Below are 15,227 nucleotides of genomic sequence, written 5' to 3'. Positions count from 1 at the left end.
CCTACTATTTCTCAGAGAAATATTAAAACAAATTTCTTACCTCTTCACTTCCACAGTCACACTCCTCATTTCCCTCTCTCAATTTGTTGCCACATATAGTAAATACAATAGATGGATTGTTCAATAGACAGTCTGCTAGACCGCTCTTAATTAGCCTACTGTAATTGAGGATGCTGCATTCACTGAATGTTGTTGCTGTACTGTTAGATTAAATAAACAAATAATAATGTTTATATAGAGGTTTTGAGACATCGTATTAATTACAAACAATTAAAGTCTCAAGCCTTAATTACAAACAATTTAAAACCCAATCCTTAGAGGGAACATTGGTAGCAGCATGCACACAAACATGGAACTTTGCTTAGCCAATTGAATAGTTGGATTGGCTGAATCCTGTATAATTTAGGAATGTATAGGTGCCCATGTACTAGTTTCTATGTGAAAAATGTTTAGTACATAGGACCCATTTGCTGAATACAGGATGCCTCATGCAATAGAGATGTGCTTCGTTTTTTCCTGCCGGGTCGTTTTTTGACTCGGATACTTCGTGGTAAATTTCGGGTTTTCTCGTCTCGTTTTTCGAAAAAACGAAATGAGGAAACCCGAAACCGGGCCAAAAAACGAAACGGCAAAGGAATCTTTAAAAAAATCCACCCCAAGCATTTAAAATTCTTTTTTTACATATCTATCACTACCGCCCCCCCCCCCCCCATCCCGATCCCTCCCCAAGACTTACAAAGTAGATCCCTGGTGGTCCAGCGGGGTCCCGGGATCCATTTGCCCTCCTCCGTGCCCATGTTTCTGCAGCCGTGCTCTTTAAAATGGTGACGCGCAGCCTCTGAACACCATGTCACAGGGGCTACCGGCGCCATTGGTCAGCCCCTGTCACATGGCCATCGGCGCCATCTTGTGCTCCTGTCATGTGACTGGAGCTGACCAATGGCGCCGAAAGCCTCTGTGACATAATAATGGCAAAGGCTATCGGCGCCATTTTGATTACTGGCAGCCGACAACGAAATGGCTCCCGGACCCCCGCTGGACCCCAGAGATTATTGGCAAGCCTTGGGGGGGTCAGAAGGGGGGCTCCTGACCCCCCCCAAGGCTTCCCAATAATCTCTGGGGGTCCAGCGGGGGTCCGGGAGCCATTTCGTTGTCGGCTGCCAGTAATCAAAATGGCGCCGATAGCCTTTGCCCATATTATGTCACAGAGGCTTTCGGCGCCATTGGTCAGCTCCAGTCACATGACAGGAGCACAAGATGGCGCCGATGGCCATGTGACAGGGGCTGACCAATGGCGCCGGTAGCCCCTGTGACATGGTGTTCAGAGGCTGCGCGTCACCATTTTAAAGAGCACCGCTGCAGAAACATGGGCACGGAGGAGGGCAAATGGATCCCGGACCCCGCTGGACCACCAGGGATCTACTTTGTAAGTCTTGGGGAGGGATCGGGATGGGGGGGGGTGGTGAACTATAGTTAAGGTAAATGTTTGGGGTGGTTTGGGGTGGGTTTTAATAAAAAAAAAAAAAAATGTGTGCCCCTCCCCCAGGCAAACCCGAAAACCGAAATTTCCCCGAAAGTCGGGGAAAATTCTTTTCGGGTTTCGGGCCTCCGAAAAAAACCCGAAGTAGGAAATTTCGGGCAATTTCCTACTTCGGGAGAACAACGAAGCACATCTCTATCATACAATGAAAAGTGCAATTGCCTATCTCTAATAGTATTACAAAAATTAGCCATGCTTAGTGGTTATGTCATCTTCATTATATGCCAGGGTTGGAGGATAGCAAAATTGCTTACCTTGTAATAGGTGTTATCCCAGGTCAGCAGGATGTAGTCCTCACATATGGGTGACGTCAGTAACGGAGCCCTAGTGAGGGAAAACTTCTGTCAAAGTTTCTAGAAACTTTTGACTGGCAGCCTGAGGCTACTGGGCATGCCCAGCATGCCATGATATTCTCTGCCACAGGGGTCTCACTTCAGTCTTGTATGTAGCAATAAGCAGGAGCAAAAATAAGAGTAGAAAAATAGGAAGGCCCAACTCCGCGGGGTGGCGGGTGGGTTCCATGAGGACTACATCCTGCTGTCCTGGGATAACACCTATTACAATGTAAGCAATTTTGCTTTATCCCAGGACAAGCAGGATGCTAGTCCTCACATATGGGTGATTAGCAAGCTAGAGGCTGAGTCATTGTCCATGCAGGTAGCAGTGATGCTTTGTTGAGGAAATGATGCAGCCGAAGGTCACAGCAGGTTGGTTGTAGAAGGAGTTGGGATTAAACTGGAAACAAGTTCTTTAAGACAGATTGCCCATAGGCTGAATCTTGTCGTCCTTCTTTGTCCAAACAGTAATGAGCTGCAAAGGTGTGAAGAGAACTCCATGTTGCTGCTTTACAAATGTCAAGAATTGGCACTGAACGATAGTGTGCTACTGAGGTTGACATTGCTCTTACTGAATGTGCCTTTACTCGCCCTTGGAGGGGAAGGCCTGCTGATTCATAGCAAAACTGTATACAATCTGCTAGCCAATTGGATAGAGTATGTTTACCCACTGCTTTACCTGGTTTGTTTGGATCATAAGATACAAAGAGCTGATTGGATTTTCTGTGAACTGCAGTTCGGTTTAAATAAAAAGATAGAGTACGTTTACAGTCCAAAGTATGCAAGGCCGCTTCTCCTTGGTGAGAGTGAGGTCTTGGAAAAAATGTGGATAAAACTATGGATTGGTTCAAGTGGAATTCCGTGACCACTTTGGGAAGGAATTTTGGATGTGTACGGAGGACTACTTTGTCAAGGAAAAACCTTGTGTAGGGCGCGTACATGACCAGAGCTTGTAATTCACTAACTCTTCTAGCCGATGTAATGGCTATGAGGAAGATAGTCTTCCATGTGAGAAATTTTATGTCACAGGAGGCTATGGGTTCGAAAGGAGAACGCATAAGTCTTGTTAATACCAGATTCAAGTCCCATTCCACGACTGGAGGTCGAATTGGTGGTTTGAGTTGAGTTAAACCTCTCATAAATCGGCTGACGAGAGGTTGTGTGGAAATTGGTGCATCTCCTACCTTATTATGGTAAGCTGAGATTGCATTTAAGTGAACTCTTACGGATGAAGTTTGAAGACCAGAGTCTGAAAGATGGTATAAGTAGTCTAGTAGTGAAGTAATGGTGCAAGTGAAAGGATCAATGTTGTTTTGCTTGCACCAGAAGGTGAATCTTTTCCATTTGGAAGCGAAATTCTTTCTTGTGGAAGGTTTACGTGAAGCTATGGGGCGGATTTTAAAACCCCTGCGCACCGGCGCGCCTATTTTGCATAGGCCACTGGCGCGCGCAGAGCCCCGGGACGTGCGGAAGTCCCGGGGCTTCCTGAAAGGGGCGTGTCGGGGGCGTCGCCAAATGACGTGGTGTTTGGGGGGCATGATGCCGCGTTTGGGGGGCGGACCCAGGGGCGTGGCACCGGCCCGGGGGCGTGGTCGAGGCCTCCGGACCAGCCCCGGGTCGGATGATGGCGCGCCAGCAGTTGGCTGGCGCGCGTCGATTTACGTCTGCTTCTTGCAGGCGTAAATCGTGAAATAAAGGTAGGGGGGGGGGGGGTTAGATAGGGCCGGGGGGGTGGGTTAGGCAGGGGAAGGGAGGGGAAGGGGAGGGGAAGCGAAAATAAAGTTCCCTCCGAGGCCGCTCCGATTTTGGAGCGGCCTCGGAGGGAACGGAGGCAGGCTGCGCGGCTCGGCGCGCGCAGGCTGCCCAAAATTGGCAGCCCTGCACGCGCCGATCCCGGATTTTATAGGATACGCGTGGCTACGCGCGTATCTTATAAAATCCAGCGTACTTTTGTTTGCGCCTGGTGCGCCAACAAAAGTACGCGATCGCGTATTTTTTTAAGATCTACCTCCCCGTCTAGAGCTCTCCTTTGATCCAACTCTTTGGTCAGGCAATCAAAGAAATTGATTAGATTCATCTGACTAGATTTATCTCTGGTAAAACCATGCTGCCTCGGATCTTGCAATCCATTGAATTCTAAAAATTGTACTATCTTCTGTTTTAGCAGCAATTCCATTATTTTGCTCCCCACAGAGGTCCAGACTAACTAGCCTGTAGTTCCCAGCCTCCTCCTTACTTCCATTTTTATGAATAGGTACCACATCCACCCTTTCCCAGTCCTCTAGAACTATTCCAGACTCTAAAGAAGCATTGAAAAGGTCATCCAGCGGAGCCATCTGGCCCCATCATCTTATCCTTTTACTTTTAGTTAGCTCCTCATGAGCCCACTGTTCTGAAAATCGATTGAGGTTTACCTGACTTCCAATCTTATTTATGTTTGTTTAATATGGTCCTTCACCAGGCCCTTCCCCAGTGAACACTGAACAGAAATATTTGTTAAGCAATTTTGCTTTTTCCTCTTCAGCCTCTCCATATTCCTCCCTTCTGTTGCAGTTGGATACTGTAGGCGAGGTAGTGGACCCTTGGGCTGGCCCACCTAGGATGACAGGGTAGGCCGGGAGGTGGAGCCACAGGCTGGCGGTGTTCACCCGGGAACCAGAAGCCCCCCAGGAGGAGCCCGTAGGGTCCTGGAACCTTGGGACTTGGGGAATATGCTCAAAGTCCAGTGGCAGGTAAGGCCTAGGCTGGGAGTGTAGTATAGGAACTCCAGGAGTATAAGATAGTCCGTGAACCAGCTGTACAGGCCGAGGGCCAGCTGATGACAGGGCAGCGGGCGGCAGCAGGAACTGTAACTAACCGGACACTGAGGCAGGGTCTGTAGAAGGCTGGAACTGGAACAGGCTGAAGACTGGAATGGAAACTGTAGCAGACTGTGGACTGAAGCAGGCTGTAGACTGGAATGGAGTCTGTAGCAGGCTGTAGACTGAAGCAGGCTGTAGTCTGGAATGGAGTCTGTAGCAGGCTGTGGACTGAAGCAGGCTGTAGACTGGAATGGAGTCTGTAGCAGGCTGTGGACTGAAGCAAGCTGTAGTCTGGAATGGAGTCTGTAGCAGGCTGTGGACTGAAGCAGGCTGTAGACTGGAATGGAGTCTGTAGCAGGCTGTGGACTGAAGCAAGCTGTAGACTGAAGCAGGCTGTAGACCGAAGCAGGCTGTAGCGAAATCGGGTACGGACCAAGGTCAGAGGCAGGCGGCAGGCTGAAGCGAAGTCGGGAACGGACCAAGGTCAGTGGCAGGCGGCAGGCTGAAGCGAAGTCGGGAACGGACCAAGGTCGGAGGCAGGCGGCAGGCTGAAGCAAAGTCCAAAGGCAGTCCAAAGGTTGAGTCAGGAACGAGGAACTGACGAAGCGCAACTCAGAACTACTAGGCAGTAGTGAACCTCGTTGCAAGGCAAGGAGAAGGAGTCCGGACGCCGGTTATATCGGGCTTAGGGCGTGGCGCCATCAGTACAGGCTGGGCCAGACTTCCGGGAGCTGTGCGCACAAAGTGGGCGTCCTCGCGCGCGCGCGAGGCAGCGGGGAGACGAGCAAGCAATGGCGGCCGCCACGTGGAACTGGCAGAGCTGCCGGTGTCCCAGCCACGCGAAACGCGGCGTTTCCAGCAGTGGAGGTAGGCACTGTTCAGAGCTAGTGAAGGGAAAGCGGCAGAGACCGCAACAGTACCCCCCCCCCCCCCCTTTACGACCCCTCTTGAGAGGCCCTGGTTTTCCTGGATGGTCCTGATGGAACTGCTGCAATAGGTTCTTGTCAAGGATATTGCGGCTGGGTTCCCAGGTGTTATCTTCATCACTGCAGCCCTCCCACGCCAGTAGGTATTCTCATCTACGGTTGTGGAAGCGGACGTCCAGGACCTCACGCACTTGGTAGGTAGGGTCATCGTCGATGGCTGTTGCAGTAGGATCCGGAGGCGTACAGTGATAACGAGAGAGGACCACAGGCTTAAGCAGGGACACATGAAAGACATTGTGGATTCGGAGAGTAGAAGGCAGTCTCAGCCGATACGAGACCAGGCCCACCCACTCAGCAACCCGAAATGGCCCACAGAACTTGGATGCAAATCTCTGTGATGGGAATCGGAGATGGATGTTCCTGGTGCTGAGCCAGACTCGGTCCCCTGGCTGGTAGGTGGGAGCTGGTCGTCGGTGGCGGTCGGCCGCTTGTTTGGCGGACATGGCTGAGCGGCGTAGTTGGTTCTGAGTCTTGTGCCACAATGTCCGTAGTTGCTGGGCCGTTACTTGAACGGCAGGCGAGGTGCTGGGGGCATCCAGCGGGAGCGGAGGTCTTAGTGGTTTCCCGTAAACAAGCTGAAATGGGGATTTGCAGGTAGCGGCGTGAACTTGGTTGTTGTAGGCGAACTCGGCCCAGGGCAGTAGTTCTGACCAATTGTCCTGTCTTTCGTTAATAAAAGCCCGAATGTAGGCCTTCAGGGTCCAATTCATTCTCTCGGTCTGCCCGTTGCTCTGTGGATGAAAGGCTGTGGAGAAGCTGAGCTTTACTTTGAAGCATTTGCAGAGGGCTCTCCAATAGCGAGCTACAAACTGGGCTCTCCCCTCAGAGACTATGTCTTGGGGAAGACCATGTAGCCTGAAGACATGCTGAGCAAAGAGACGGGCTAGTTCGGGCGCTGAAGGAAGTTTGGGCAAAGGCACTAGGTGCACCATCTTTGAGAAGCGGTCAACGGTGACCCAGATGACCGTATGCCCGCAAGACGAGGGTAAGTCCACCACGAAGTCCGTAGCTATGTGGGTCCAGGGTTCGGTGGGGACCGGTAGTGGCTGCAGAAGGCCACAAGGGGATCCAGGACTGGGCTTCTGATGGGCGCAGGTGGGGCAGGAACTCACATAGGAGAAAACATCCCGCCGGATGTTGGGTCACCAATAGAAGCGATTGACAAGTTCTAAAGTTCTTTCACGTCCTGCGTGCCCTCCGATGAGGGAGTCATGAGCCCAGCGTAAGGCCGTTAGGCGATCCCGGCGAGGAAGTACAGTCCTATCCTGGGAGAGGACCGTCAAAGCAGACAGGCGGACCTTACTCGGGTCCAGGATAAATTGAGGAGGTTCTTGATCCTCCTCGATGCATGAAGTGCGGGAGAGAGCATCCGCTCGGAGGTTCTTGGCCGCTGGCCGATATTGCAGAACAAAGTCAAAACGACTGAAAAACAAGGCCCAGCGGGCTTGACAGGGGTTCAGTTGTTGAGCCTGTGACAGGAACTCCAAGTTCTTGTGGTCTGTGTATACGGTGGTAGTATGCAGGGAGCCCTCGAGCCATTGTCTCCACTCTTCGAAGGCGAGTTTAATCGCCAACAGCTCCTTGTCCCTGATGGAGTAATTGCTCTCGGCTGGAGAAAACTTCCTGGAGAAGTAAGAGAAGGGGAGGAGTTGGCCAGAGTCGTAGTGCTGACTGAGAACCGCCCCAACCGCTATACTGGAGGCGTCGACTTCCACAATGAACGGTCTGGAGGGATCTGGATGCCGGAGGCAAACGTCTGAAAGAAATGCCTCTTTGAGGTCGGAGAAGGCTGCCACCGCAGCGTCAGGCCAGTTTTTGGCGTCAGCTCCCTTGCGGGTCAGGGCCGTGAGCGGAGAAACTCGATGCGAGTATCGCGGGATAAAGTGTCTATAAAAATTAGCGAAGCCCAGAAATCGCTGGAGGGCCTTGAGGCCCGTGGGCTGAGGCCACTTGGTGATGGCCGCTACTTTTTCTGGGTCCATGAGGAAGCCAGTAGAGGAGATGATGTATCCCAAGAAGGGCAATGACTCAGCCTCGAATGTACTCTTCTCCAGCTTGGCATACAAGCGGTTGTCTTGGAGGGCCTGGAGAACCTGTGTAACGTGGCGGCGATGTGAGTCCACATCCTTGGAAAAAAGAGCACGTCGTCCAGGTAGACTATGACATGTGAGTGGAGCATGTCACGCAGTACCTCATTCATGAGGTGCTGGAAGACGGCGGGGGCATTGCAGAGTCCAAAGGGCATTACCAGATACTCGTAATGTCCATCCCTGGTGTTGAATGCCGTCTTCCATTCGTCCCCTGGGCGTATACGGACGAGGTTATAGGCCCCTCTGAGATCCAACTTCGTGAAGATGCGGGCACCCTGGAGGCGATCCAGAAGCTCCGGGATAAGCGGGAGGGGGTACCAATCTCGTTTGGTGATGGTGTTCAGGCCGCGGTAATCGATACACGGCTGGAGGGAGCCATCCTTCTTGACCACAAAGAAGAATCCGGCACCAGCCGGCAAGCGAGACGGGCGGATGAACCCCTTGGCTAGGTTCTCCGTAACATACTGGGACATGGCCTTCGTCTCGGGTAGCGACAGAGGATACACTCGGCCACGAGGGAGCGTGGTGCCCGGCAATAGGTCGATAGGACAATCAAACGGCCGGTGCTGGGGAAGGATCTCCGCCATCTCCTTGGAGAAAACATCCTGAAAGCTTTGGTATGGCTCAGGTAGGAGGTGCGAGGAGCAGAGGTGCAGAGGTCTGGGCGGACGTGGGAGCTGTAGACAGCGTTCAAAACAGGCAGGACCCCAACGAACCAGTTGGAAGTCATCCCACTGTATCACGGGAGAATGCTGACGTAACCAAGGAAGTCCCAAAACCAACGGGTGCACCGCTCGCTCCAGGACGAGCAGGGAGATCTCCTCTGAGTGGAACAGGCCTGTTTGTAGTGTCACGGGGGCCGTGGAGCAGGTAATGACCCCCGGAAGCAGAGTGCCTCGGATCGAGGAGATCCGCAGAGGAGGGACCTTCTGTAGAGTCGGTAGGGAAAGCTGAGTCACCAGATCGGCCACAATAATGTTCCCCTCAGCGCCAGAGTCAATGAAGGCACGAATCTGGAGCTCCCCACCGGGGTATTTCAGAGTTACTGGTAGCGTGCAGAGAGGAGCTGATCCAGTAGCGCCTAGGTGTAGCTCCTCAGTGTAACCTAGGCATGAGCGTTTCCCGGACGCTCTGGGCAAGAAGCAAGAAAGTGCCCCTTGCCTCCACAATAGAGGCAGAGGCCTAGTGAGCGACGTCTCTTCCTTTCTTCCGGGGTAAGAGGAGACCTGCCCAATTGCATGGGTTCCCCAGTAGGCGCAGTGGGAGGAAGAACCTTGGGAGCAGGTGTTCTGGCGGAGGTAGACAGCTGTGGTGGGGCTCGGCGACTCGAGCGAGTCTCTCTATCCCGCTGTTGGAGATGGCGATCCACCCTACCAGCAATGTCCATTAGGTCATTTAAGTCCTCAGGGAGCTCCCGACCTGCCAGTTCATCCTTGATGCGGCCTGCCAGGCCCTCGAGGAAAATCCCTTTAAGGCAATCATCTTGCCAAGCGACCTCCATGGCCAGGGTTCGAAAGTCTATAATGTACTCAGCCACCGGGTGTGTCCCTTGCCGAAGGTGTAAGAGCTCCGAGGCCGCGGTGGATCGGCGTGTGGGGTCATCGAAGGCCAGGCGGAAGTTAAGGAGAAAGTCTTGTAGGTTCTGTAGCAAAGGATCTGAACGTTCCCACAAGGGCGAAGCCCAGTCGAGGGCCTTGCCGTCCAGCAGAGAGAAGATAAAGGCTACCTTGGCTGCGTCTGAGGGAAACTGTGTTGGCAGCAGGGTGAAGCGCACTTGGCACTGGTTCAGGAAACCACGGCATGTCTTACTGTCCCCAGCGTACCGGGTAGGCGTGGGCTGCTGAGTGATCGAAGCTGAAGTGGACTCGGGCGCCGGAGGCAACTCCCGAGTGGAAACCTCAAGACGAGAGACCAACTGTTCCACAGTGGCAGCGAGGGTATCAATGCAGTGCTGTTGTTGCTGGAGGCGTTGAGCCATCCCTGGAATGGCCTGCAGGCTTGGAGTCTCCGCCGAGTCCATGGCCTTGCAAACTGTTGCAGTTGGGTACTGCAGGCAGTGTAGTGGACCCTTGGGCCGGCCCACCTAGGATGACAGGGTAGGCCGGGAGGCGGAGCCACAGGCTGGCGGTGTTCACCCGGGAACCAGGAGCCCCCCCAGGAGGAGCCCGTAGGGTCCTGGAACCTTGGGACTTGGGGAATATGCTCAAAGTCCAGTGGCAGGTAAGGCCTAGGCTGGGAGTGTAGTATAGGAAGTCCAGGAGTATAAGATAGTCCGTGAACCGGCTGTACAGGCCAAGGGCCAGCTGATGACAGGGCAGCGGGCGGCAGCAGGAACTGTAACTAACCGGACACTGAGGCAGGGTCTGTAGAAGGCTGGAACTGGAACAGGCTGAAGACTGGAATGGAAACTGTAGCAGACTGTGGACTGAAGCAGGCTGTAGACTGGAATGGAGTCTGTAGCAGGCTGTAGACTGAAGCAGACTGTAGTCTGGAATGGAGTCTGTAGCAGGCTGTGGACTGAAGCAGGCTGTAGACTGGAATGGAGTCTGTAGTAGGCTGTGGACTGAAGCAAGCTGTAGACTGAAGCAGGCTGTAGACCGAAGCAGGCTGTAGCGAAATCGGGTATGGACCAAGGTCAGAGGCAGGCGGCAGGCTGAAGCAAAGTCGGGAACGACCAAGGTCAGAGGCAGGCGGCAGGCTGAAGCGAAGTCGGGAACATACCAAGGTCGGAGGCAGGCGGCAGGCTGAAGCGAAGTCCAAAGGTTGAGTCAGGAACGAGGAACAGACGAAGCGCAACTCAGAACTACTAGGCAGTAGTGAACCTCGTTGCAAGGCAAGGAGAAGGAGTCCGGACGCCGGTTATATCGGGCTTAGGGCGTGGCGCCATCAGTACAAGCGGGGCCAGACTTCCGGGAGCTGTGCGCACAAAGTGGGCGTCCTCGCGCGCGCGCACGAGGCAGCGGGGAGACGAGCAAGCAATGGCGGCCGCCACGTGGAACTGGCAGAGCTGCCGCCGTCCCAGCCACGCGAAACGCGGCGTTTCCAGCAGCGGAGGTAGGCACTGTTCAGAGCTAGTGAAGGGGAAGTGGCAGAGACCGCAACACCTTCACATTTGAGTCTCATAATGCCCCTTTTGCACTTCCTTTTATCACTAACATTTCTAAAAAAAAAGTTTTGTTCCTCTGTTTTACCATATTTGCAATGTTTTCTTCTATTTGAATTTTCGCATTATTTACTACTTTCCCAGTTTCTCTTAATTTTATTGATATTGTCACATGTCTTCCTCTTTCTGCAATGTCTTGTAGTATATGAATGCTAACCTTTTCTCTCTTACCTTTTCAGTTACTTCTTTAAAAATACATAATGGCCTCTTTTTTATCTTCCCATTGGGGCAGATTTTCAAAGGGGTACGTGCATAAGATATGCATGTAACCCCATAAAAGCTGCCCCTTCCACCCCCTGCACGCGCCGAGCCTTTCTTGCATAGGCTCAGCGGTGCGCGCAAGCCCCGGGATGCGTGTAAGTCCTGGAGCTTTCATGGGGGGGGGGGGGGTGTTGCAGGCGTGTTGGGGGCATATTGTGGACAGCGTGTCATCGGGGGCATTCCGGGGCATTCCGGGGCGGAGCCGCAGGCGTGCTTCCGGCCCGGGGGCATTCTGGGGGCATGGCCGAGGCCTCCGAAACTGCTTCCGGGCCAGGGAATGACGTGCCGGCAGCCAGACAGGCAGGCGTAACTTTTAAAAGAAAGGTAGGAGGGCGATTTAGTTAGGGCTGGGGGGTGAGTTAGGTAGGGGAAGGGAGGGAAAGGTGGGGGGGAACAAAAAAAAATTTCCCTCCGAGGCCACTCCGATTTCAGAGCGGCCTCGGAGGGAACGGGCAGTGCGCACAGGGCTCGGCGTGCAAGGTGCACAAATGTTCACCCCCTTGCGCATGCCGACCCAGGATTTTAAAAGATACGCACGGCTACACGTGTATCTATTAAAATCCGGCGTACTCTTGTTTGTGCAGGGTTGTGCGAACAAAAGTAAGCCCACGCGCTTCTTATAAAATCTACCCCTTTATTTACATTCCTAACAAAAAGTTTACTTGCCCTTATGATATCTTCTTTTAGTTTTGCCCACTGCTCTTCTACTTCCCCTAGATTTTCCCATCCAGCTAATGACTCCTTGAGGTACTCCCCCATTTTGAGAAACTTAGCTTTCCTGAAGTCTAGGACCATTGCCTTAGTATGAACCTTCATCTTTTGCATCCTAACATTGAACCATACCATCCTGTGGTCACTGGTTCCCAAGCTGATCAACCACTAGAACATCAAAAATATTGTCCCTGTTGGTAAGCCCCAAGTCCAGTATCACCCCCCTGTTGGTAAGCCCCAAGTCCAGTATCACCCACCCTCCCCTCTGTTACCAGTTGACAGAACAGTTCTCCTTGCAGAGAATCTATTATCTCCCTGCTTCTAGAAGATACTGCAATTGGGATGTCCCAATCAACCTCTGGAAGATTAAAATCCCCTAGCAGCAGCACCTGCCCTTTCACAACAATCCTGTGAATATCCTTCAGAAAGAGGAAGACATGTGACAATATCTGTAAAAATTAAGAAAAACTGGTAAAGTAGTAAGGAATGCAAAAATTCAAATATGAGAAAAAATTGCATCTCCTCTATCTGTGATGGAGGTCTGTATATTTCACCAGTATAAATGGATGTTCCATTCCCTCTTTCCAGATTAACCCCCAATGCCTCCTCCTTACCTTGTAAGCCCAACAATGCTGTTATTGTTTTTTATATATGCCACGCCTGCTCCTTTCATTCCTACCCAGTCGTTTCTGAATAGATTGTAGCCGGGTATATCTATATCCCAGTCATGATTTTCAATGTACCAGGTCTCCATGACAGCAGCTATGTCTAAATAATCTTCTTCCATGACTATCTCTAGATCTGGAACTTTATTATCCATACCATGAGCATTAGTACATAGCTTTCCAAATATTGCCTTTTTTTTCCCATTTCTATATAAGTATTTAATGTTTTATTTACCTTATGATTTTGTTCACCCATCCCCAATGATTCTAATTTAAAGCCCTCCTCAGTAGGTTTACATTTTGTGTTGAAAGATACTGCAGCCCCTTCTTTGACAAGTGGATCCCATCTCTGTTCAGCAATCCTTGAAATATCATCCCATGATCCAGGAAGCCAAAACGCTCACGTTGACACCATCTATGCAGCCATTCATTTATCTTCAGAATGCAAGCTTCACTGTCTGGGCCTTTATCCTCAACTGGGAATATTGAGGAGAATAATACCGGTGTACCTATTTGTTTATCTTCTCTCCCAGAGCCATGAAGTCACTTTTGACACAATCTGTGTGGTACAGTATAATTCATGCCAGCATGGATGACCACCCTTGGTTAGTGGTCAGTAGGCTTGAGGATTCTTGGCACTCTCTCCATCATGTCTTGGATTTTGGCACCTGGTAGACAGAACACTTCCCAGGACAACATATCTGGTCAGCAAATGGATGCTTCTGTGCCCCTCAGAAGCAAGTCACCAGCCCCAAATACTAGAGATGTGAATCGTGTGCCCAATCATCTTAACAATCGGGTTCGGCTGGAGGGAGAAAAAAATCTGATCGCTGGAGATGTGAATCGGAATCAGTTCCGATTCACAGCATTAATTTTTTTTTTAGTGAGGCCCGACCCTTTAAAATTGACCCCTTACCTTCCCCCACCCCCCGAACCCTCCCCCCAAACTTTTTACGAGTGGTCCAATGGGGGCCAATGGTGGTCCAATGGGGGCGCAGGGGACCGATCTCCCGCTCTCGGGCCATCGGCACCATTTTGACTGCCACTCAAAAATGGCACCGATGGCCTGATTAAAAAAAACCCCACCTGACCCTTTAAAGATGACCCCTTAGCTTCTCCCACCCTCCCGATCCCCCCAAAACATTTTTTAAATTACCTGGTGGTGTAGTGGTGGTCCTGGGAGCGATCTCCCGTTCTCGGGCCATCGGCTGCCAATCATAAAGATGGCGCCGATGGCCCTTTGCCCTTACCATGTGACAGGGTATCCGTGCCATTGGCCGGCCTCTGTCACATGGTAGGAGCACTGGCTGGCCGGCGCCATCTTTAAAGATGGCCGCTGCCATCGTAAAGATTCGGGGTTCGGGGGGGTGGGGGAAGGTAAGGGATTAGTTTTATAGGGTCGGGGTGGGTTTAGGGGTTGTTTTGGTGTGCCGGTTTTCCCGCCCTCCCCCCAAATAACTCCCATTAGTGGACACTAACGGGAGTAACGATTTTTCATGATAAATTGTGAAAATTTCTATTGTATCGTGCACTGTACCGATTTTTGACGATTTAAAAAATATCGGACAATTTTTTTAAATCGTCAAAAAACGATTCACATCCCTACCAAATACCCTCAGTTTTTGGGTTTGCATGTCCTGGTTCTTCCCCATCACTGGATGATATCTCCTCCTCCTCTTCCAGGACTGCCTACTGGTCTTCAGTTCAAAGGAAATCAGAGCTGTCGTATAGAGTCTAGTGACCATGGTATTCTGAGTCCAGCTGTCATCTCATGGACCATTTTCACCTTCCAATCTGCTTGAGCTCTCCATATTAGATGCCTTGATAAGCATTTCATTGATGTAGTCCTTATTCTCCTGGATGCTTCTCAGTCTTGCCACCTCCTCTTTGAGTTCTTCCACCTCTTTACTGAGGGAGTCGATCTGCAGACATCTTTCATACTGAACCAATTCCTCACTGTGGATCAGTACATCTGTCTGGACAGTAGTAGAGATGTGAATCGTGTCCTCGATCGTCTTAACGATCGATTTCGGCTGGGAGGGGGAGGGAATCGTATTGTTGCCGTTTGGAGGGGTAAAATGTGATATATCGTTAAAATCGTTAAAACCCGCTAAAACCCACCCCCGACCCTTTAAATTAAATCCCCCACCCTCCCGAACCCCCCCCCCCCAAATGACTTAAATTACCTGGTGGTCCAGCGGCGGTCCGGAACGGCAGCGGTCCGGAACGGGCTCCTGCTACTGAATCTTGTTGTCTTCGGCCGGCGCCATTTTCCAAAATGGCGCCGAAAAATGGCGGCGGCCATAGACCAACAGGATTCGACGGCAGGAGGTCCTTCCGGACCCCCGCTGGACTTTTGGCAAGTCTTGTGGGGGTCAGGAGGCCCCCCCAAGCTGGCCAAAAGTTCCTGGAGGTCCAGCGGGGGTCAGGGAGCGATTTCCCGCCGCGAATCGTTTTCCGTACGGAAAATGGCGCCGGCAGGAGATCGACTGCAGGAGGTCGTTCAGCGAGGGTTCCGGCGCCTCGCTGAACGACCTCCTGCAGTCGATCTCCTGCCAGCGCCATTTTCCGTACGGAAAACGATTCACGGCGGGAAATCGCTCCCTGACCCCCGCTGGACCTCCAGGAACTTTTGGCCAGCTTGGGGGGGCCTCCTGACCCCCACAAGACTTGCC

The 15,227-nt window shown here is 51.9% G+C and overlaps 1 protein-coding gene across 1 annotated transcript in view; it reads right to left on the bottom strand.

The window, feature by feature from the left end:
- LOC115092766 (disintegrin and metalloproteinase domain-containing protein 9-like) overlaps positions 1 to 15,227 on the bottom strand; it is a 653,043-nt gene that overhangs the window by 416,028 nt on the left and 221,788 nt on the right. Inside the window, exon 5 of the mRNA XM_029604070.1 lies at positions 41 to 200. Within this exon, the coding sequence (XP_029459930.1) occupies positions 41 to 200 (160 nt within the window). The remainder of the gene's footprint in view (positions 1 to 40; positions 201 to 15,227) is intronic.

The sequence above is a fragment of the Rhinatrema bivittatum genome, chromosome 5, assembly GCF_901001135.1.
Source record: "Rhinatrema bivittatum chromosome 5, aRhiBiv1.1, whole genome shotgun sequence".
NCBI classification, from domain to species: domain Eukaryota; kingdom Metazoa; phylum Chordata; class Amphibia; order Gymnophiona; family Rhinatrematidae; genus Rhinatrema; species Rhinatrema bivittatum.
This window is presented reverse-complemented; position numbering and strand designations above follow the sequence as displayed.